At 42.9% G+C, this 22,433-nt stretch overlaps 1 protein-coding gene across 5 annotated transcripts in view; it reads right to left on the bottom strand.

The window, feature by feature from the left end:
• LOC110530761 (type I phosphatidylinositol 4,5-bisphosphate 4-phosphatase-A) overlaps nucleotides 1–22,433 on the bottom strand; it is a 28,606-nt gene that overhangs the window by 3,880 nt on the left and 2,293 nt on the right. Inside the window, exons 4-8 of one of the 5 annotated variants that reach the window (XM_036986482.1) lie at nucleotides 16,571–16,676; nucleotides 16,183–16,235; nucleotides 15,503–15,593; nucleotides 15,167–15,170; nucleotides 11,504–13,267 (exon numbers count right to left, since the gene is read on the bottom strand). In XM_036986482.1, coding sequence (XP_036842377.1) covers nucleotides 13,206–13,267; nucleotides 15,167–15,170; nucleotides 15,503–15,593; nucleotides 16,183–16,235; nucleotides 16,571–16,676 — 316 coding nt within the window. In that variant the 3' untranslated portion in view covers nucleotides 11,504–13,205. The other 4 variants (XM_021614019.2, XM_036986481.1, XM_021614020.2 and 1 more) reach the window with 4 other exon arrangements.

The raw sequence follows: 22,433 nt of genomic DNA, 5'->3' as shown, positions 1-22,433 counted from the left end.
ATATTTTATTGACAATCTAAAGCGGGACCCTTACTTTAATTTATTTGTAATGAATTATTTTAGGTGGTAGATCAGATTTAATATTGCAGATAGATTGTAGCTTCCATCAATGTAATTGACTGCCTCATTTCCAATCTAAAGTGGGACCCTTATTTTTGCTCCCATGTGGTAATGAGAGAGATCCTATGGGGAAGGTGCAGTTACACTGCATCTGTAAAATATCTTCATCACCATCTTCATCATCATCATCATCATCACACTGAAGTCAGATATTCAAAAATACCTGTAAAGTTGTTTAATAATCAGTTTGACCTCCTCTGTTATAATGTAACACAGATATAATCCTTTTTACAAATGCCAAACCCTCCTCCAAACCCTAACCCTCCTTCAGTTCATACATCTTCACGTCGAATCAATGGGATTGAGTCGTTCCTTGTTGAATGGCCTCCGATAATGCCGCTGAACCATCACGTGGTATCAGTAGTTAAATGTGAATTTGACGATGTCCAAATGTAGCACGACAAAACACACACAAGTTATTGTGTGTTGTTAAAACAGGGTATGGCGTCGTTCCTGGTTAAAGGACGAGTGTATGATGAATAAATCAACCTCTTTCCCCGACTCTCCATCCTCTCTATCTCCAAGCCACTCCTGCTCTCCTATCTACCATCATCCCTCATTTCCCTCCTATACCTAATTTCTCATCCTTGTACATTAACAGAGATAGCTCAAAGTGAGTAAGAGTGAAGGAATATGATGAGAGAACTGTGTGTATGATTCAGGGTAATGATTCCATAGTGTATATGATTCAGGGTAATGATTCCATAGTGTATATGATTCAGGGTAATGATTCCATAATGTATATGATTCAGGGTAATGATTCCATAGTGTATATGATTCAGGGTAATGATTCCATAGTGTATATGATTCAGGGTAATGATTCCATAATGTATATGATTCAGGGTAATGATTCCATAGTGTATATGATTCAGGGTAATGATTCCATAATGTATATGATTCAGGGTAATGATTCCATAATGTATATGATTCAGGGTAATGATTCCATAGTGTATATGATTCAGGGTAATGATTCCATAGTGTATATGATTCAGGGTAATGATTCCATAATGTATATGATTCAGGGTGATGATTCCATAGTGTATATAATTCAGGGTAATGATTCCATAGTGTATATGATTCAGGGTAATGATTCCATAGTGTATATGATTCAGGGTAATGATTCCATAATGTATATGATTCAGGGTGATGATTCCATAGTGTATATGATTCAGGGTAATGATTCCATAGTGCATATGATTCAGGGTAATGATTCCATAGTGCGTATGATTCAGGGTAATGATTCTATAGTGTGTATGATTCAGGGTAATGATTACATAGTGTATATGATTCAGGGTAATGATTCCATAGTGCATATGATTCAAGGTAATGATTCCATAGTGTATATGATTCAGGGTAATGATTACATAGTGTATATGATTCAGGGTAATGATTCCATAGTGTATATGATTCAAGGTAATGATTCCATAGTGTATATGATTCAGGGTAATGATTCCATAGTGTATATGATTCAGGGTAATGATTCCATAGTGTGTATGATTCAGGGTAATTGAATCCCCGAGCTGACAAGGTACAAATCTGTCGTTCTGCCCCTGAACAAGGCAGTTAACCCACTGTTCCCCTGAACAAGGCAGTTAACCCACTGTTCCCCTGAACAAGGCAGTTAACCCACTGTTCCTAGACCAGTTAAACCACTGTTCCCCTGTAGGCTGTCATTGTAAATAAGACTTTTTTCTTAACTGACTTGCCTAGTTAAATAAAGGTAAAATAAGAGCAGGTGTTTTAACTCCAGCGTCCTGGCTAAATTCCCAATCTGATCATCCCCAGCTTCCAATTGGCTCATTCATCCCCAGTATTTATACCCCAGGTTGTTGCTGTATTTGAGAATGTGTTCTCAGTCAACTTACCTGGATAATTAAGGGTGAAATAAAATATACAATTCAGAGTAATGATTATATGGTGTATATGATTCAGGGTAATGATTCCGTTATGTATTTGAATGTTTTGCAAGACAGGAAAATGGTCCAATTCACACAATTATCAAAACAACACATGGCCATCCCTTCTGCCTCAGATTTGGCAGACTCACTAAACACAAATGCATGTTTTGTAAATGATGTCTGAGTGTTGGAGTGAGCCCCTGGCTCTCCATACATTTTAAAAACAATAAAAGGGTGCAGCCTGCTTTGCTTAACAGAAGGAATTTAAAATTATTTATACTTTTGATACCTAACTATATTTTAGCAATTCCATTTACTTTTGATACTTAAGTATATTTACAACCAAATACTTTTAGACTTTTACTCGAGTAGCATTAAACTGGGTGACTTTTACTTGAGTAACTTTCTATTAAGGTATCTATACTTTTACTCAAGTATGACAATTGGTTATTTTTTCCACAACTGGTCAAAAGTACTACGTTATGGATGCCGTTATGGATGCTGCGGACATCAGGGCTAAAATTGTAAATGGGCTACAGGCAAGCAGCTTGGTGAGAAGGCAACAACTGTTGGCGCAATTATTAGAAAATGGAAGAAGTTATTATTTTTTTTTTTTAATTTTACCCCCTTTTTCTCCCCAATTTCGTGGTATCCAATTGTTGTAGTAGCTACTATCTTGTCTCATCGCTACAACTCCCGTACGGGCTCGGGAGAGACGAAGGTTGAAAGTCATGGGTCCTCCGATACACAACCCAACCAGCCGCACTGCTTCTTAACACAGCGCGCATCCAACCCGGAAGCCAGCCGCACCAATGTGTCGGAGGATACACCGTGCACCTGGCAACCTTGTTTAGCGCGCACTGCGCCCGGCCCACCACAGGAGTCGCTGGTGCGCGATGAGACAAGGATATCCCTACCGACCAAGCCCTCCCTAACCCAGACGACGCTAGGCCAATTGTGCGTCGCCCCACGGACCTCCCGGTCGCGGCCGGTTACGACAGAGCCTGGGCGCGAACCCAGGGACTCTGATGGCACAGCTGGCGCTGCAGTACAGCGCCCTTAACCACTGCGCCACCCGGGAGGCCGAAAATGGAAGAAGTTCATCACCCTCAGTCTGGGGCTCCATGCAAGATCTCACCTTATGGTGCATCAATGATCATGAGGAAGGTGAGCGATCAGCCCAGAACTACACAGCAGGACCTGGTCAATGACCTGAAGAGAGCAGGGACCACAGTCTCAAAGAAAACCATTAGTAACACTACGCCGTCATGGACTCAAATCCTGCAGCGCACGCAAGGTCCCCCTGCTCAAGCCAGCGCATGTCCAGGCCCGTCTGAAGTTTGCCAATGACCATCTAGATGATCCAGAGGAGGAATGATAGAAGCTCATGTGGTCTGATGAGACAAAAATAGAGGTTTTTGGTCTAAACTCCACTCGCTGTGTTTGGAGGAAGAAGAAGGATGAGTACAACCCCAAGAACACCATCCCAACCGTGAAGCATGGAGGTGGAAACATCATTCTTTAGGGATGCTTTTCTGCAAAGGGGACAAGACGACTGCACCGTATTGAGGGGAGGATGGATGGGGCCATGTATCGCGCAATCTTGGCCAACAACCTCCTTCCCTCAGTAAGAGCATTGAAGTTGGGTCTTGGCTGGGTCTTCCAGCATGACAACGACCCGAAACACACAGCCAGGGAGTGGCTCCGTAAGAAGCATCTCAAGGTCCTGGAGTGGCCTAGCCAGTCTCCAGACCTGAACCCAATAGAAAATCTTTAGAGGAAGCTGAAAGTCCGTATTGCCCAGCGACAGCCCCGAAACCTGAAGGATCTGGAGAAGGTCTGTGTGGAGGAGTGGGCCAAAATCCCTGCTGCAGTGTGTGCAAACCTGGTCAAGAACTACAGGAAACATATTATCTCTGTAATTGCAAACAAAGGTTTCTGTACCAAATAGTAAGTTCTGCTTTTCTGGTGTATCAAATAATTATGTCATGCAATAAAATGCAAATTAATTACTTAAAAATCATACAATGTGATTTTCTGGATTATTGTTTTAGAGTGTACCTATGATACACATTACAGACCTCTACATGCTTTAAGTAGGAAAACCTGCAAAATCGGCAGTGTATCAAATACTTGTTCCATCCTGTATGACGTACGGGATGGGATGAGGGAATGTATGACGGATGGGATGAGGGAACGTATGATGTACGGGATGGGATGAGGGAATGTATGATGTACGGGATGGGATGAGGGAATGTATGATGTACGGGATGGGATGAGGGAATGGATGACGGATGGAATGAGGGAATGTATGACGTACGGGATGGGATGAGGGAATGTATGATGTACGGGATGGGATGAGGGAATGTATGACGTACAGGATGGGATGAGGGAATGTATGACGTACGGGATGGGATGAGGGAATGTATGATGTACGGGATGGGATGAGGGAATGTATGACGTACAGGATGGGATGAGGGAATGTATGACGTACAGGATGGGGGGGTCATATACAGACAATGAGTTTAGTGGGACTGTCAATTCTCATCATGTGTGTATGGGAGGCAAAGTGCGAGTGAGAATCTGTGTGTTTAACAGGACCTAGCAGAAGGGCTAGCGAGCTAAAGACAATGCCCTCCGAGCTAAAGACTATTTATTTATTTAACTAGGCAAGTCAGTTAAAATTCTTATTTTCAATGACGGCCTACGAACAGTGGGTTAACTTGTTCAGGGGCAGAACGACAGATTTTTACCTTGTAAGCTCGGGGATTTGATCTACCTTTCGGTCACTAGTCCAACGCTCTAACCACTGGGCTACCTGCCACCCCAAGACAATGCCCCCCCCCCGAATTAATACATTCAAATCAAAATGTATTTGTCACATGCGCCGAATACTACAAGTGGACTTCACCATGAAATGCTTACTTACAGGCCCTTAATCAACAGTGCAGTTCAAGAAGAGTTAAAAAAATATTCACCAAATAAAGTAAAAAATAAAAAGTAACACAATAAAATAACAATAACAAGGCTATATACAGGGTATTACGGTACAGAGTCAGTGTGGAGGTTATATACAGGGTATTACGGTACAGAGTCAGTGTGGAGGCTATATACAGGGTATTACGGTACAGAGTCAATGTGGAGGCTATATACAGGGTATTACGGTACAGAGTCAATGTGGAGGCTATATACAGGGTATTACGGTACAGAGTCAATGTGGAGGCTATATACAGGGTATTACGGTACAGAGTCAGTGTGGAGGCTATATACAGGGTATTACGGTACAGAGTCAGTGTGGAGGCTATATACAGGGTATTACGGTACAGAGTCAGTGTGGAGTCTATATACAGGGTATTACGGTACAGAGTCAGTGTGGAGGCTATATACAGGGTATTACGGTACAGAGTCAGTGTGGAGGCTATATACAGGGTATTACGGTACAGAGTCAGTGTGGAGGCTATATACAGGGTATTACGGTACAGAGTCAATGTGGAGGCTATATACAGGGTATTACGGTACAGAGTCAGTGTGGAGGCTATATACAGGGTATTACGGTACAGAGTCAGTGTGGAGGCTATATACAGGGTATTACGGTACAGAGTCAATGTGGAGGCTATATACAGGGTATTACGGTACAGAGTCAATGTGGAGGCTATATACAGGGTATTACGGTACAGAGTCAGTGTGGAGGCTATATACAGGGTATTACGGTACAGAGTCAATGTGGAGGCTATATACAGGGTATTACGGTACAGAGTCAGTGTGGAGGCTATATACAGGGTATTACGGTACAGAGTCAGTGTGGAGGCTATATACAGGGTATTACGGTACAGAGTCAGTGTGGAGGCTATATACAGGGTATTACGGTACAGAGTCAGTGTGGAGGCTATATACAGGGTATTACGGTACAGAGTCAGTGTGGAGGCTATATACAGGGTATTACGGTACAGAGTCAGTGTGGAGGCTATATACAGGGTATTACGGTACAGAGTCAGTGTGGAGGCTATATACAGGGTATTACGGTACAGAGTCAGTGTGGAGGCTATATACAGGGTATTACGGTACAGAGTCAGTGTGGAGTCTATATACAGGGTATTACGGTACAGAGTCAATGTGGAGGCTATATACAGGGTATTACGGTACAGAGTCAGTGTGGAGGCTATATACAGGGTATTACGGTACAGAGTCAGTGTGGAGGCTATATACAGGGTATTACGGTACAGAGTCAGTGTGGAGGCTATATACAGGGTATTACGGTACAGAGTCAGTGTGGAGGCTATATACAGGGTATTACGGTACAGAGTCAGTGTGGAGGCTATATACAGGGTATTACGGTACAGAGTCAGTGTGGAGGCTATATACAGGGTATTACGGTACAGAGTCAGTGTGGAGGCTATATACAGGGTATTACGGTACAGAGTCAGTGTGGAGGCTATATACAGGGTATTACGGTACAGAGTCAGTGTGGAGGCTATATACAGGGTATTACGGTACAGAGTCAATGTGGAGGCTATATACAGGGTATTACGGTACAGAGTCAGTGTGGAGGCTATATACAGGGTATTACGGTACAGAGTCAGTGTGGAGGCTATATACAGGGTATTACGGTACAGAGTCAGTGTGGAGGCTATATACAGGGTATTACGGTACAGAGTCAGTGTGGAGGCTATATACAGGGTATTACGGTACAGAGTCAATGTGGAGGCTATATACAGGGTATTACGGTACAGAGTCAGTGTGGAGGCTATATACAGGGTATTACGGTACAGAGTCAGTGTGGAGGCTATATACAGGGTATTACGGTACAGAGTCAGTGTGGAGGCTATATACAGGGTATTACGGTACAGAGTCAGTGTGGAGGCTATATACAGGGTATTACGGTACAGAGTCAGTGTGGAGGCTATATACAGGGTATTACGGTACAGAGTCAGTGTGGAGGCTATATACAGGGTATTACGGTACAGAGTCAATGTGGAGGCTATATACAGGGTATTACGGTACAGAGTCAGTGTGGAGGCTATATACAGGGTATTACGGTACAGAGTCAATGTGGAGGCTATATACAGGGGGCACCGGTACAGAGTCAATGTGGAGGCTATATACAGGGGGTACCGGTACAGAGTCAGTGTGGAGGCTATATACAGGGTATTACGGTACAGAGTCAGTGTGGAGGCTATATACAGGGTATTACGGTACAGAGTCAGTGTGGAGGCTATATACAGGGTATTACGGTACAGAGTCAATGTGGAGGCTATATACAGGGGGCACCGGTACAGAGTCAATGTGGAGGCTATATACAGGGGGTACCGGTACAGAGTCAGTGTGGAGGCTATATACAGGGTATTACGGTACAGAGTCAGTGTGGAGGCTATATACAGGGTATTACGGTACAGAGTCAGTGTGGAGGCTATATACAGGGTATTACGGTACAGAGTCAATGTGGAGGCTATATACAGGGGGCACCGGTACAGAGTCAATGTGGAGGCTATATACAGGGGGTACCGGTACAGAGTCAGTGTGGAGGCTATATACAGGGTATTACGGTACAGAGTCAGTGTGGAGGCTATATACAGGGTATTACGGTACAGAGTCAGTGTGGAGGCTATATACAGGGTATTACGGTACAGAGTCAGTGTGGAGGCTATATACAGGGTATTACGGTACAGAGTCAGTGTGGAGGTTATATACAGGGTATTACGGTACAGAGTCAATGTGGAGGCTATATAAAGGGGTACCGGTAGAGAGTCAATGTGGAGGCTATATACAGGGTATTACGGTACAGAGTCAGTGTGGAGGCTATATACAGGGTATTACGGTACAGAGTCAGTGTGGAGGCTATATACAGGGTATTACGGTACAGAGTCAGTGTGGAGGCTATATACAGGGTATTACGGTACAGAGTCAGTGTGGAGGCTATATACAGGGTATTACGGTACAGAGTCAGTGTGGAGGCTATATACAGGGTATTACGGTACAGAGTCAGTGTGGAGGCTATATACAGGGTATTACGGTACAGAGTCAGTGTGGAGGCTATATACAGGGTATTACGGTACAGAGTCAGTGTGGAGGCTATATACAGGGTATTACGGTACAGAGTCAGTGTGGAGGCTATATACAGGGTATTACGGTACAGAGTCAGTGTGGAGGCTATATACAGGGTATTACGGTACAGAGTCAGTGTGGAGGCTATATACAGGGTATTACGGTACAGAGTCAGTGTGGAGGCTATATACAGGGGTACCGGTACAGAGTCAGTGTGGAGGCTATATACAGGGTATTACGGTACAGAGTCAATGTGGAGGTTATATACAGGGTATTACGGTACAGAGTCAGTGTGGAGGCTATATACAGGGTATTACGGTACAGAGTCAGTGTGGAGGCTATATACAGGGTATTACGGTACAGAGTCAGTGTGGAGGCTATATACAGGGTATTACGGTACAGAGTCAATGTGGAGGCTATATACAGGGTATTACGGTACAGAGTCAGTGTAGAGGCTATATACAGGGTATTACGGTACAGAGTCAGTGTGGAGGCTATATACAGGGTATTACGGTACAGAGTCAGTGTGGAGGCTATATACAGGGTATTACGGTACAGAGTCAATGTGGAGGCTATATACAGGGGTACCGGTAGAGAGTCAATGTGGAGGCTATATACAGGGTATTACGGTACAGAGTCAGTGTGGAGGCTATATACAGGGTATTACGGTACAGAGTCAATGTGGAGGCTATATACAGGGGTACCGGTAGAGAGTCAATGTGGAGGTTATATACAGGGGTACCGGTAGAGAGTCAATGTGGAGGTTATATACAGGGTATTACGGTACAGAGTCAGTGTGGAGGCTATATACAGGGTATTACGGTACAGAGTCAATGTGGAGGCTATATACAGGGGTACTGGTAGAGAGTCAATGTGGAGGCTATATACAGGGTATTACGGTACAGAGTCAGTGTGGAGGCTATATACAGGGTATTACGGTACAGAGTCAATGTGGAGGCTATATACAGGGGTACCGGTAGAGAGTCAATGTGGAGGCTATATACAGGGTATTACGGTACAGAGTCAGTGTGGAGGCTATATACAGGGTATTACGGTACAGAGTCAATGTGGAGGCTATATACAGGGGTACCGGTAGAGAGTCAATGTGGAGGTTATATACAGGGGTACCGGTAGAGAGTCAATGTGGAGGTTATATACAGGGGTACCGGTAGAGAGTCAATGTGGAGGTTATATACAGGGTATTACGGTACAGAGTCAGTGTGGAGGCTATATACAGGGTATTACGGTACAGAGTCAATGTGGAGGCTATATACAGGGGTACCGGTAGAGAGTCAATGTGGAGGTTATATACAGGGTATTACGGTACAGAGTCAGTGTGGAGGCTATATACAGGGTATTACGGTACAGAGTCAATGTGGAGGCTATATACAGGGGTACCGGTACCGAGTCAGTGTGGAGGCTATATACAGGGGTACCGGTAGAGAGTCAATGTGGAGGTTATATACAGGGGTACCGGTAGAGAGTCAATGTGGAGGTTATATACAGGGGTACCGGTAGAGAGTCAATGTGGAGGTTATATACAGGGGTACCGGTAGAGAGTCAATGTGGAGGTTATATACAGGGTATTACGGTACAGAGTCAGTGTGGAGGCTATATACAGGGTATTACGGTACAGAGTCAATGTGGAGGCTATATACAGGGGTACCGGTAGAGAGTCAATGTGGAGGTTATATACAGGGTATTACGGTACAGAGTCAGTGTGGAGGCTATATACAGGGTATTACGGTACAGAGTCAATGTGGAGGCTATATACAGGGGTACCGGTACCGAGTCAGTGTGGAGGCTATATACAGGGGGTACCGGTACAGAGTCAGTGTGGAGGCTATATACAGGGTATTACGGTACAGAGTCAATGTGGAGGCTATATACAGGGGTACCGGTACCGAGTCAATGTGGAGGCTATATACAGGGGGTACCGGTAGAGAGTCAGTGTGGAGGTTATATACAGGAGGTACTGGTACAGAGTCAATGTGGAGGTTATATACAGGGGGGTACCGGTACCGAGTCAGTGTGGAGGCTATATACAGGGGTACCGGTACCGAGTCAGTGTGGAGGCTATATACAGGGGGTACCGGTACCGAGTCAGTGTGGAGGTAATATACAGGGGTACCGGTACCGAGTCAGTGTGGAGGTTATATACAGGGGGTACCGGTACCGAGTCAGTGTGGAGGTTATATACAGGGGGGTACCGGTACCGAGTCAGTGTGGAGGCTATATACAGGGGTACCGGTACCGAGTCAGTGTGGAGGCTATATACAGGGGGTACCGGTACCGAGTCAGTGTGGAGGTAATATACAGGGGTACCGGTACCGAGTCAGTGTGGAGGTTATATACAGGGGGTACCGGTACCGAGTCAGTGTGGAGGTTATATACAGGGGGGTACCGGTACCGAGTCAGTGTGGAGGTTATATACAGGGGGGTACTGGTACCGAGTCAGTGTGGAGGTTATATACAGGGGGGTACCGGTACAGAGTCAGTGTGGAGGTAATATACAGGGGGGTACCGGTACCGAGTCAGTGTGGAGGTTATATACAGGGGGGTACCGGTACCGAGTCAGTGTGCAGGAGTACAGGTTAGTAGAGGCAATTTGTACGTGTAGGTAGGGGTAACGTGACTATGCATAGAAAAGCAGCGAGTAGCAGCAGTGTACAAAACTAATTGGGGGGGCGGGCAATATAAATAGTCTGGTGGCCATTTGATTAATTGTGATGTGATGTACTGGGGCCGTATGCACTACCCTCTGTAGCGCCTTACGGTCAGATGCCGAGCAGCTGCCAAATCAGGCGGTGATGCAACTGGTCAGGATGCTCTCGATGGTACCCTCCAAGCTAAAGCCACTTCAGCCAGAAGGCTTGAGGAACAGTTGTCTTCTCCTCCCTCGGTCATGTCCCAAATGGCACCATATTCCCTGTATAGTGCAGGCCCAATAGGGCCCTGGTCAAGAGTAGTGCACTACATAGGGAATAGGGTTCCATTTGGAACATGGGCACTTCTTTTTTTCCTGCTGACTTCTCTACCCCCTTCCACGTTCTCTCTCCAGGGAGCTCTTTTTTTATAATAATTATTTAAAGTATTTCAATGTTACTAATCCTTCCATCTCGTTCGTGTCAACGAAATAATGAAACTCAAGAGCCCAAAAGAAGCCAGGGTAGTTGTGCATGTGTGGTCATAAAATGTTTTTACACTTTTTGATCACTGGTGCACAACACAAAGCATCATGGAACCTCAACTTCTCATTTGAATAGAATGTTACTGACACTGTAATTCCATAATAAACAGCCTGTGAATGTGTCTGAGTATCTGTAATACCACTGTTAGGTTTTCATTATTGTATTGTCTGGTATTGTGATTTATGTTGTAGTAAACTGTCTTAAAAAAGGAACACAAAATAAATATAAAAAAATAAAGTCTAAAACACATTCTGATATTTTCATACATCATGTCTTTATTGTGTGTAAACAAACTCTGATATGAGCATCAGCCAGGTTGTTGATTATTGGCATCATTAACATGATCAATATTGTACATAATATCATGATTAAAACATGATCATTATAATAAATAACAAGATATTTTAAAATATCTATTACTGCTACCGTCACAGTTCTGTCAAGCAGGGTAACCATCTGAAAGAGCTGTACGTGTGTCCATCCGTTTGTCTCTCTGTGTGTGTGTGTGTGTGTTTAAAATGATGCCATTTGTGGTTTAAATGATTGATTGTCTGTATGTAAATGAGGAATGTGTGTGGTTAAGGTCTGGACACGTTCCCGTATCCAGAGACTTAATGTGTTAGTAAGTCAAATATCTAACAACTTTGCAGATTCCCGATAAAATAAGTAACAAGGGTTGCAAAAATAACCTTATTGATATTGATTAACAAAACAATTATTAAAAAAGTTATCCAAGAATCAAATCATGTAGTGTTATGCACATAAGTGCAATATCGACTTAGCAATAATTACTCTGACATGAACAACAAGAAATATGTACAATTAAAACAAACAAAAAATGAACATTGCTGTAAAATAAATAAATAACTATGACCTCATCCGAACCACAGACAGGATATATGGTTAGATGAAGTGTGTTTCAACATGCAGGTAGTGTGTCTAGATTATCTTCAGCAACCGTTTTCTCTTACCCTGACTGAATCCCCAACGGCACCCTACTCCCTATTTAGTGCACCACTAGAAGAGTAAGGGGTCTACAACAACCACAGCCTGCCTCTGTCACCAGGGCCTCATCATAGTACATTTAGTGTAGTAAGACCATAGAGTTGGAAAGAGAGCACATTTGGCCAAAAGCCAGTTCTTTCTCTAACGCGGGCAGAGCCATGGTGGGCTTTCACCACCTTGAAGCTCTCTAGTACATCTCTATGAGTTCCACTGAGAGCTCATGTTGACCTCACTTGTTAGCTATTAGAGGGATAAGAAAACAATATTAACCAAGAGCACAATAAAGAGATGATCAGATCACTTGCAACAAACTTGTGTCTAAACTGAAGTCCTTGAGGAGAGATGCTTTTTCACGCTGGCTGCATACCACTACAGGGACTCTCCAAATGTTGGTATGTGTGGGGAATGAAAGTGTGCACGTACATACGTGTGTGTGTGTGTGTGTGTGTGCAGTCAAATTGTTTAATATTTTCCTCTAACTTCTTTAAGGCTTCTAAGCTGCTTTGGATCAAAGACGAACACTCCCACAGACAGACTATGCAGCATAAATAGACTCCAACATACAGACAGACCTCACTCTGACGATGCCCTAGCAAGCAACCCAATAGGCACCCTATTCCCAATATAGTACACTACTTCTGACCTTCGACCAGACTGAGCCCTGGTCATAAGTAGTGCACTATTTAGGGAATAGGGTGCCCTTTGGGACACAATCCTAACCTCCCTTCAAACCCAGCTCCATGTCTGGGGGAAGGAGGGTAATTTAGGTGGTGTTCACCTTACACTAGCCTCAATTTAGCTTAATTTGCCTTTCAACAGTGCTTCAAGGGTTTTCCAAAACAAATGAATGAAGCTCATGTGAAATGCCCCAAAAACAGAACATATATTCAGGGTCGCGGAGGAGCAGTCTTATCCGAGGGCTATGTCATCATTTAAGACTTGGTTCCACTCAGCCATGCCATGATATGAGGCTCTGGTGTGGCTGCCAGCGCCTGCCATAGAGAGACTGGCCTAAGCAACGTTTAAAACAGGGAAAGGAAAGTAGATGAACATGTTAAAGCGAACTACTCATCAATTCACAAGTAAATGTAGAAGTCAAGCTACTGCTCTTTTAGGATATTATTCATCATCCAGTTTGGAAACACAATGAAAAAATATTAAAGGGAAGGAGGGGAACTCCTTGTTTTGATCTTAGTTAAAGAAATAAAAGGCTCCAGGGGAGGGCTGGGCGATAAGGCTCAAAAATCATATCTTATATACGATACATACATACATACACCTAGATTGTTTATGTTCTCTAAATAAGCTTTGTTGTACAATTAAAAGGTTGAATATTCCACATTTCAAACAGTCAGAAATAATGTCATTAATTCAGGGCTCGTAAAATTAAATCTAGGCTAAATTTGAGCCTACAACAAACCGTCAAACCCACTAACAACTTAATTATTTTATCAAAACAGTTTAACCTGCTTTTTTAAAAATAAAACACAGATCTGACATCCAAGTCGGTCTATGAAAACGCCATTTTTGTTTACAAATGTAACCAGAACCAAGTATAATACACATTCCCTAATAATGACCAACTTCTTGTAGCAGAGCATTATCGAAAATTAAAACACACCTCACAAACAATCTCTCAAGCACAAGCCCACGTGCTACTGAGTAGCCAACTAATCTTTATGATTTCAAGTTTAGCCAACTTGGATTTGCTACCTAACAAAGCAAAACAATTGAATTGTTATGAACACACCCTACTGTCCGTCTCCAATTGTTGGAACAGAATGCTAGTCTGTCCACTTTGTTCAGATGTGGAAATCAAGTGGCCAACCATGTCTCATAAAGAGAACTAGTTCATAGAATTGTGTTTTTTTTGTTGCTTATTGCACATTTATAAAAGCTAAACAGCTAGTATAACAGTGATGCCACATGCAACATGGAACATGTATTTTCTAGAATGGATGTTCATTGGTACTCCTGTTTTAGTAGCGTCTGCTCTGCGTGTAATTTGAGGAGTTGACATAAAGGGTATGGTTGAAAAGGGTAACTTCTCCTCTTACAGTAAAATAATGTTGCAATGTTTCTTGGTGTCCATACGACCGATTCTGTTGGACCGAAACACAAATATCAAGTTGAAACCGCTTGTCAGAGAGGTTGTGTGACAGGGGGAGGGGCTTGGTGTGTGTGTGTGTGTGTGTGTGTGTGTGTGTGTGTGTGTGTGTGTGTGTGTGTGTGTGTGTGTGTGTGTGTGTGTGTGTGTGTGTGTGTGTGTGTGTAAACAGAGAGGAAGAGGCAAAGCGAGAGGTTTTGCTCACCAAAATAAGCCCAATGCGTTTCTATGTTTTTTTTTTAACCTAAGCTTATCGGCTGCCTTCCCGCCTCTGGGACAACGACTCCCATTGTTATAGCGGAGACATACGCAGCTCATCATTATATACAGATCTCTGGTATAAATGGGAAGGTGCACAGCACAGACGGAGCGAAGGAGACAAGACAACATGAGAACAAGCGGACAAACGCTCAGAAAAACAATAAATGAACTAACTAGCTTCTTCCGATACAGGCATTTGGAATAACGCGCAAAAACATCAAATTAATTCGATATATATCGCCCAGCCCTACTCAAGGGTGAAGTTCACCCTAGGTACAGATCTAGGATCAGTGTCCCTTCCCACAATCCTGACCTTAACCATTAGTGGGGAAATTGCAAAACTGGCCCAAGATCAGCATCTAGGGGCAACTTCACCCTACGCTTGCGTGTGTGTGTGTGTGTCTATGTGAAGTTCTGTAGGGGCTCACTAACAGGCATGCAGGCCCAGTATAGAGCCCGACCCAGGGTCAGGAGTACCAGCAGGATCAGCATGGCCCAGGAGGCATAGATACCCCCGTAGGCCTGGGCCTTCACCCACGTACCTGCCTGCAAAACACAGAGAGGAAGAAGGCTTAGAGACGCAGCATGTTACAAGGCTACGGGCGGTGTGTTTCTGATAGGACTCTGACAGTGTGTCATGTAATGTAGCCACCTGCAGCACAGAACACACACAGAGACAAAGGAGAGAGAACACAGAGAGACGTAGATGCAAGACACATGCAAGGTTTTTCCTTAGGTACTTAGGTGAATTGGCATGGTTGTGAAACATGACGATATTATGCATTTTTTAAACATTGTGTTCTTGGGGGTTTGTTTTTATTGTGATGTCATCGCCTGGCGTGTCATGTAGAGTGGACAGTGTGGAAGTGTGTACTCACCACCAGCCCAGCAGTGGAGATGCTGAAAAGCAAGCATAGTAGAATACACCACAAGCTCCGCCTTCGAGGGTACCTCTGACCAATAGAGGAGCTGCATGTTGTAGGGCATGACAAAAGAGAAGGGGAAATGGTAAAAAAAAAAAAAGCTTTTATTTTTATTACATGAAATATAACCAGAAATTGTTGCGACTTGCTTCGGCTGTCCAAAAAGCATTTTTATGGTAATGGAAGAACTTCATAGGTTTAAATTATTAGTTGATGAAGCAAGTCACACTAACAAAAGGTTACGTAAGAATCACGGAGCTCAGACTTGAGATGTTGCACACAAGACCGTAAGGAGCTTATGCTGAAGACTAATGGTATGGGAATCTGACCGACTGCTGACAACTGCCTACAGCCCACAAGGGGACACATACATATTTAACATATACTATGAAGGACATCAGTGGAGGCTGCTGTGGAAAGGACAACTCATAATAATAGCTGGAATGGAATCAGACACATGGAAAACATGCGCTTGAAAAGTTCCATTCATTCCGTTCCAATCTTTACGAGGAGTCTGTCCTCCGATTTTAAGCGCCACCAGCCACCACTGAAGGACTTCATCTTGAGCATAATTGTGGTATTGACAGCTGTATTGACCAAGCAGCCTATGGACAGAGAAACCAATCGGTACTCACACTTTCCTGCAGTGTGGGCACCTGGCGAGTGTCCTGTCAGTAAACTCTGTCCACTGAAACACATTGCAAGAAACTCATGTAAATATAAAATATTATACAGTACGTCAATTCAATTGTCCAGCAGAGTACTATCCATGTTAGCAACATTCAAGAATTCCTTGCCTTCATAACTGCTTTGGTGTACACTGTGGCTCTTTCTCAAAATCATCTTTCCTAGATTCCTTTTCCTCGCATCCTTCTGAAAACGCATTGGACAAGAAGGTCTAAGGGGGAGGAACCTTCTCCTCCTTAACAGTCGAGAGAGGATGTGAGGAATCATGGAATGACTCATTGAGATAGAGTCTATATACACACACACACTGGCTTTGAGAGAGGTGAAGGGTCGTACCAGGAAAGTGTTGTTGCAGTGTCCACAGGAGACGCGAGCTCCGGCCGGCTGGGGTTCAGGGCTGGCTGGACCAGGGTGGACTGGACCCAGGTTAATTATCCTCTTACTGGGGAGCACAATCACATAACTCACTGTTCAGTCTAAGTCAGTATTACTAGCTAGGTTCAAATACAACAGCGTTACTACACAGGAAAACAAACATCAACTTTGAGTCATTTAGCAGATGATCTTATCCAGAGTGACTTCCAGTCAGTGCGTTCCACTGACTATAGTAGGGAAAAACAACCAAACAGTCATTGCCAGTAGACCCTTTCTCCAAATAGCCGTTATCAGCAAAGTCAGTGCCAGGAAGAAGAGAAAAAACAGCAACCACTTACCTTGCTGTTCAGTCCAAGTCAGTATTACTAGCTAGGTTTAAATGCAACTGAGCGCAAGTTCCATACCGGTCAACAAACTTATCTAGGGGCCTGGGTTAGCCTAACGCAGCCCTTGACGTACTAGTATCAGTGTGAATTAAGGGGTTTCAAATGCTATATCAATTGTATTCACCAGTAGACAACATGCCACCTGGACAAACTATTTGAAATGGCACCCTATTCCCTATATAGTGCACTACTTTTGACCAGGGCCCATATGGCTCTGGTTAAAAGTAGTGCATTATTATAGGGAATTGGGAGCCATTTTGGTCATATGGTGCATTCGGAAAGTATTCAGACCCCTTCCCCTTTTTGTTACGTCACAGCCTTATTCTAAGATTGGTTAAATAACTTTTTTTCCCGCAATCTACACACAATACCCCATAATGACGAAGAGAAGCCAGGTTTTAAGAAACTAAAATACCTTATTAACGTAAGTATTCAGACCCTTTGCTCTGAGGCTCAGGCACATCTGTGGTAAATTTAATTTGATTGGACATAATTTGGAAAGGCACAAACCTGTCTATATAAAAGGTCCTACAGTTGACAGTGCACGTCAGAACAAAAACCAAGCCACGAGGTCAAAGGAATACCATTTGCCAGATATTTCTCAACTGTGCTGTGAAGTTTCAAAGGTTCTGAACCTTTCTATTCTAACAGTTTCTACTGATTGTATATTAAAGAAACCTTTTTGATAAAAGGATCGTATTATTGATCAATGGAATTTCCAAGTCACTCAGCAGGGCAATTTGCAGAGTTAACACCAGGTAAATGTTGCCTTTCTTGAACCTGCGACCAAAAACAAGTGCATTCGGAAAGAATTCAGACCCCTTTAGTTTTTCCACATTAATACATTTTAGATTAAGACTAATGTAACAAAATTGCCCCCCCCCCTCAATCTACACACAATACCCCATAATAAACAAAGCAGAGAAAGGTTTTGTAATTTTTGCAAATTTATCAAATAAAAACTGAAATACATTTACATAAGTATCCATTGATCATCCTTGAGATGTTTCTACCACAGTTGGAGTCCACCTGTAGTAAATTCAATTGATTGGACATGATTTGGAAAGGCACACACCTGTCTATATAAAAGGTCCTACAGTTGACAGTGCACGTCAGAACAAAAACCAAGCCACGAGGTCAAAGGAATTGACCGTAGAGCTCAGAGACAGGATTGTGTCGAGGCACAGATCTGGGGAAGGGTACCAAAAAAACGTCTGCAGATTGAAGATCACCAAGAACCCGGTGGCCTCCATCATTCTTAAATCAATGAACTTAGGAACCACCAAGACTCTTCCAAGAGCTGACCACCCAGCAAAACTGAGCAATCGAGGGAGAAGGGCTTTGGTCAGGGAGGTGACCAAGAACCCGATGGTCACTCTGACAGAGCTCCAGAGTTCCTCTGTGGAAATGATTGTCCTTCTGGAAGGTTCTCCAATCTCTGCAGCACTCCATCAAATCAGGCCTTTATGGTAGAGTGGCCAGACTGACAGAGCTTGAGAGGATCTACATAGAAGAATGTGAGAAACTCCCCACATACAGGTGTGCCAAGCTTGTAGCGTCATACCCAAGACTCGATGCTGTAATCGCTGCCAAAGATGCTTCAACAAAGTACAGAGTAAAGGTTCTGAATACTTATGTTTTACTTATTTTTTTATTATACAAATTTGATATGCACTGTCAACTGTGGGACCTTATAGACAGGTGTGTGTGTGTGCCTTTCCAAATTATGTTCAATTAATTGAATTTACAACAGGTGGACTCCAATCAAGTTGTAGAAATTTCTCAAGGATGATCAATAAAAACAGAATGCACCTGAGCTCAATTTCAAGTCTCATAGCAAAGGGACTGAATACTTATGTAAACAAGGTTTCTGTTTTTTTTTAGAATTTGTAATACATTTGCAAAAATGTCTAAAAACCCGTTTTCACGTCGTCATTATGGGAGATTGTATGTAGATTGATGAGGAAATGGTTAATTGAATCAATTTAGAATAAGGCTGTAACGTAACAAAATGTGGAAAAGGGGAAGGGGTCTGAATACGTTTTGAATGCACTGTATGTACAATTATTTAATGGTCCGACCACATTCCGTCCCCCATCAATACTTCACCTTTTGGTGCCAGCGAGAATGAAATAAGAAAGTAGTCAAGACGACTAGCTTGATTGAGCCTCCGCCATGTGTATATATATATATATATATATCACTAGGTCAGGATATTTAAGCCTCCATATATCCAAAATATTTGTCATTTCCTTAAGTGCATGAGGGTAATAATTTGTAGTGTGATTTCCTTTAAGCTCGATTGAGGTACTTAAAACCATATTATAATCTCTCACCATAATAATTGAGTCATGTATTGCTTGTAAGAGCGAGATAGATAGATACATACAGTGCCTTGCGAAAGTATTCGGCCCCCTTGAACTTTGCGACCTTTTGCCACATTTCAGGCTTCAAACATAAAGATATAAAACTGTATTTTTTTGTGAAGAATCAACAACAAGTGGGACACAATCATGAAGTGGAACAACATTTATTGGATATTTCAAACTTTTTTAACAAATCAAAAACTGAAAAATTGGGCGTGCAAAATTATTCAGCCCCCTTAAGTTAATACTTTGTAGCGCCACCTTTTGCTGCGATTACAGCTGTAAGTCGCTTGGGGTATGTCTCTATCAGTTTTGCACATCGAGAGACTGAATTTTTTTCCCATTCCTCCTTGCAAAACAGCTCGAGCTCAGTGAGGTTGGATGGAGAGCATTTGTGAACAGCAGTTTTCAGTTCTTTCCACAGATTCTCGATTGGATTCAGGTCTGGACTTTGACTTGGCCATTCTAACACCTGGATATGTTTATTATTGAACCATTCCATTGTAGATTTTGCTTTATGTTTTGGATCATTGTCTTGTTGGAAGACAAATCTCCGTCCCAGTCTCAGGTCTTTTGCAGACTCCATCAGGTTTTCTTCCAGAATGGTCCTGTATTTGGCTCCATCCATCTTCCCATCAATTTTAACCATCTTCCCTGTCCCTGCTGAAGAAAAGCAGGCCCAAACCATGATGCTGCCACCACCATGTTTGACAGTGGGGATGGTGTGTTGCTTTTACGCCAAACATAACGTTTTGCATTGTTGCCAAAAAGTTCCAATTTTGGTTTCATCTGACCAGAGCACCTTATTCCATGTTTGGTGTGTCTCCCAGGTGGCTTGTGGCAAACTTTAAAAGACACTTTTTATGGATATCTTTAAGAAATGGCTTTCTTGCCACTCTTCCATAAAGGCCAGATTTGTGCAATATATGACTGATTGTTGTCCTAGGGACAGAGTCTCCCACCTCAGCTGTAGATCTCTGCAGTTCATCCAGAGTGATCATGGGCCTCTTGGCTGCATCTCTGATCAGTCTTCTCCTTGTATGAGCTGAAAGTTTAGAGGGACGGCCAGGTCTTGGTAGATTTGCAGTGGTCTGATACTCCTTCCATTTCAATATTATCAGTGCTCCTTGGGATGTTTAAAGCTTGGGAAATCTTTTTGTATCCAAATCCGGCTTTAAACTTCTTCACAACAGTATCTCGGACCTGCCTGGTGTGTTCCTTGTTCTTCATGATGCTCTCTGCGCTTTTAACGGACCTCTGAGACTATCACAGTGCAGGTGCATTTATACGGAGACTTGATTACACACAGGTGGATTGTATTTATCATCATTAGTCATTTAGGTCAACATTGGATCATTCAGAGATCCTCACTGAACTTCTGGAGAGAGTTTGCTGCACTGAAAGTAAAGGGGCTGAATAATTTTGCACGCCCAATTTTTCAGTTTTTGATTTGTTAAAGTTTGAAATATCCAATAAATGTCATTCCACTTCATGATTGTGTCCCACTTGTTGTTGATTCTTCACAAAAAAATACAGTTTTATATCTTTATGTTTGAAGCCTGAAATGTGGCAAAAGGTCGCAAAGTTCAAGGGGGCCGAATACTTTCGCAAGGCACTGTATATAGTTGAAGTCGGAAGTTGACATAAACGAGTTAATGACTCCAAGTGTTTCAACCACTCCACAAATGTCTTGTTAACAAACTATAGTTTTGTCAAGTCGGTTAGGACATCTACTTTGTGCATGACAAGTAATTTTTCCAACAATTGTTTACAGACAGATTATTTCACTGTATCACAATTCTAGTGGGTCAGAAGTTTACATACACAAGGTGCCTTTAAACTGCATGGAAAATAACAGAAAATTATGTCATGGCTTTAGAAGCTTCTGATAAGCTAATTGACATCATTTGAGTCAATTGGAGGTGTACCTGTGGATGTATTTCAAGGTCTACCTTCAAACTCAGTGCCTCTTTGCTTGACATTATGGGGAGGGGGAAAAAAGACCTCAGAAAAAAAAAAATGTGTAGACCTCCACAAGTCTGGTTCATCCATGGGAGCAATTTCCAAAACCCCTGAAGGTACCGTGTTCATCTGTACAAACAATAGTACGCAAGTATAAACACCATGGGACCACGCAGCCGTCATACCGCTCAGGAAGGAGACGCGTTCTGTCTCCTAGAGATGAACGTACTTTGGTGTGAAAAGTGCAAATCTATAACCAGAACAACAGCAAAGGACCTTGTGAAGATGCTGGAGGAAACAGGTACAAAAGTATCAATATCCACAGTAAAAACAAGTCCTATGTCGACACAACCTGATAGGCCGCTCAGCAAGGAAGAAGCCACTGCTCCAAAACCGCCATTAAAAAGCCAGACTACTGGTTGCAACTGCACATGGGGACAAAGATCGTACTTTTTTGAGAAATGTCCTCTGGTCTGATGAAACAAAATAGAACTGTTTGGCCATAATGGCCATCGTTATGTTGGGAGGGAAAAGAGGGATGCTTGCAAGTCGAAGAACACCATCCCAAACATGAAGCACATGGGTGGCAGCATCATGTTGTGGGGGTGCTTTGCTGCAGGAGGGATTGGTGCACTTCACAAAATAGATGGCATCATGAGGCGGGAAATTATGTGGATATATTGAAGCAACATCTCAAGACATCAGTCAGAAAGTTAAAGCTTGGTCGCAAATGGACAATGATCCCAAGCATACCTCCAAAGTTGTGGCAAAATGGCTTAAGGACAGCAAAGTCAAGGTATTGGAGTGGCCATCACAAAGCCCTGACCTCAATCCTATAGAACATTTGTGGGCAGAACTGAAAAAGTGTGTGCGAGCAAGAAGGCCTGCACACCTGACTCAGTTACACCAGCTCTGTCAGGAGGAATGGGCCAAAATTCACCCAACTTATTGTGGGAAGCTTGTGGAAGGCTACCTGAAACATTTGACCCAAGTTAAACAATTTAAAGAGCAATGTTACCAAATACTAATTGAGTGTATGTAAACTTCTGACCCACTGGGAATGTGATGAAAAAAATAAAAAGCTGAAACAAATCATTATCTCTTCTATTA

Source organism: Oncorhynchus mykiss, chromosome 8 (genome assembly GCF_013265735.2).
Source record: "Oncorhynchus mykiss isolate Arlee chromosome 8, USDA_OmykA_1.1, whole genome shotgun sequence".
Lineage (NCBI taxonomy): Eukaryota > Metazoa > Chordata > Actinopteri > Salmoniformes > Salmonidae > Oncorhynchus > Oncorhynchus mykiss.
Note: the sequence above shows the minus strand (reverse complement) of the source record. Positions and strands in the feature narration are given on the sequence as shown.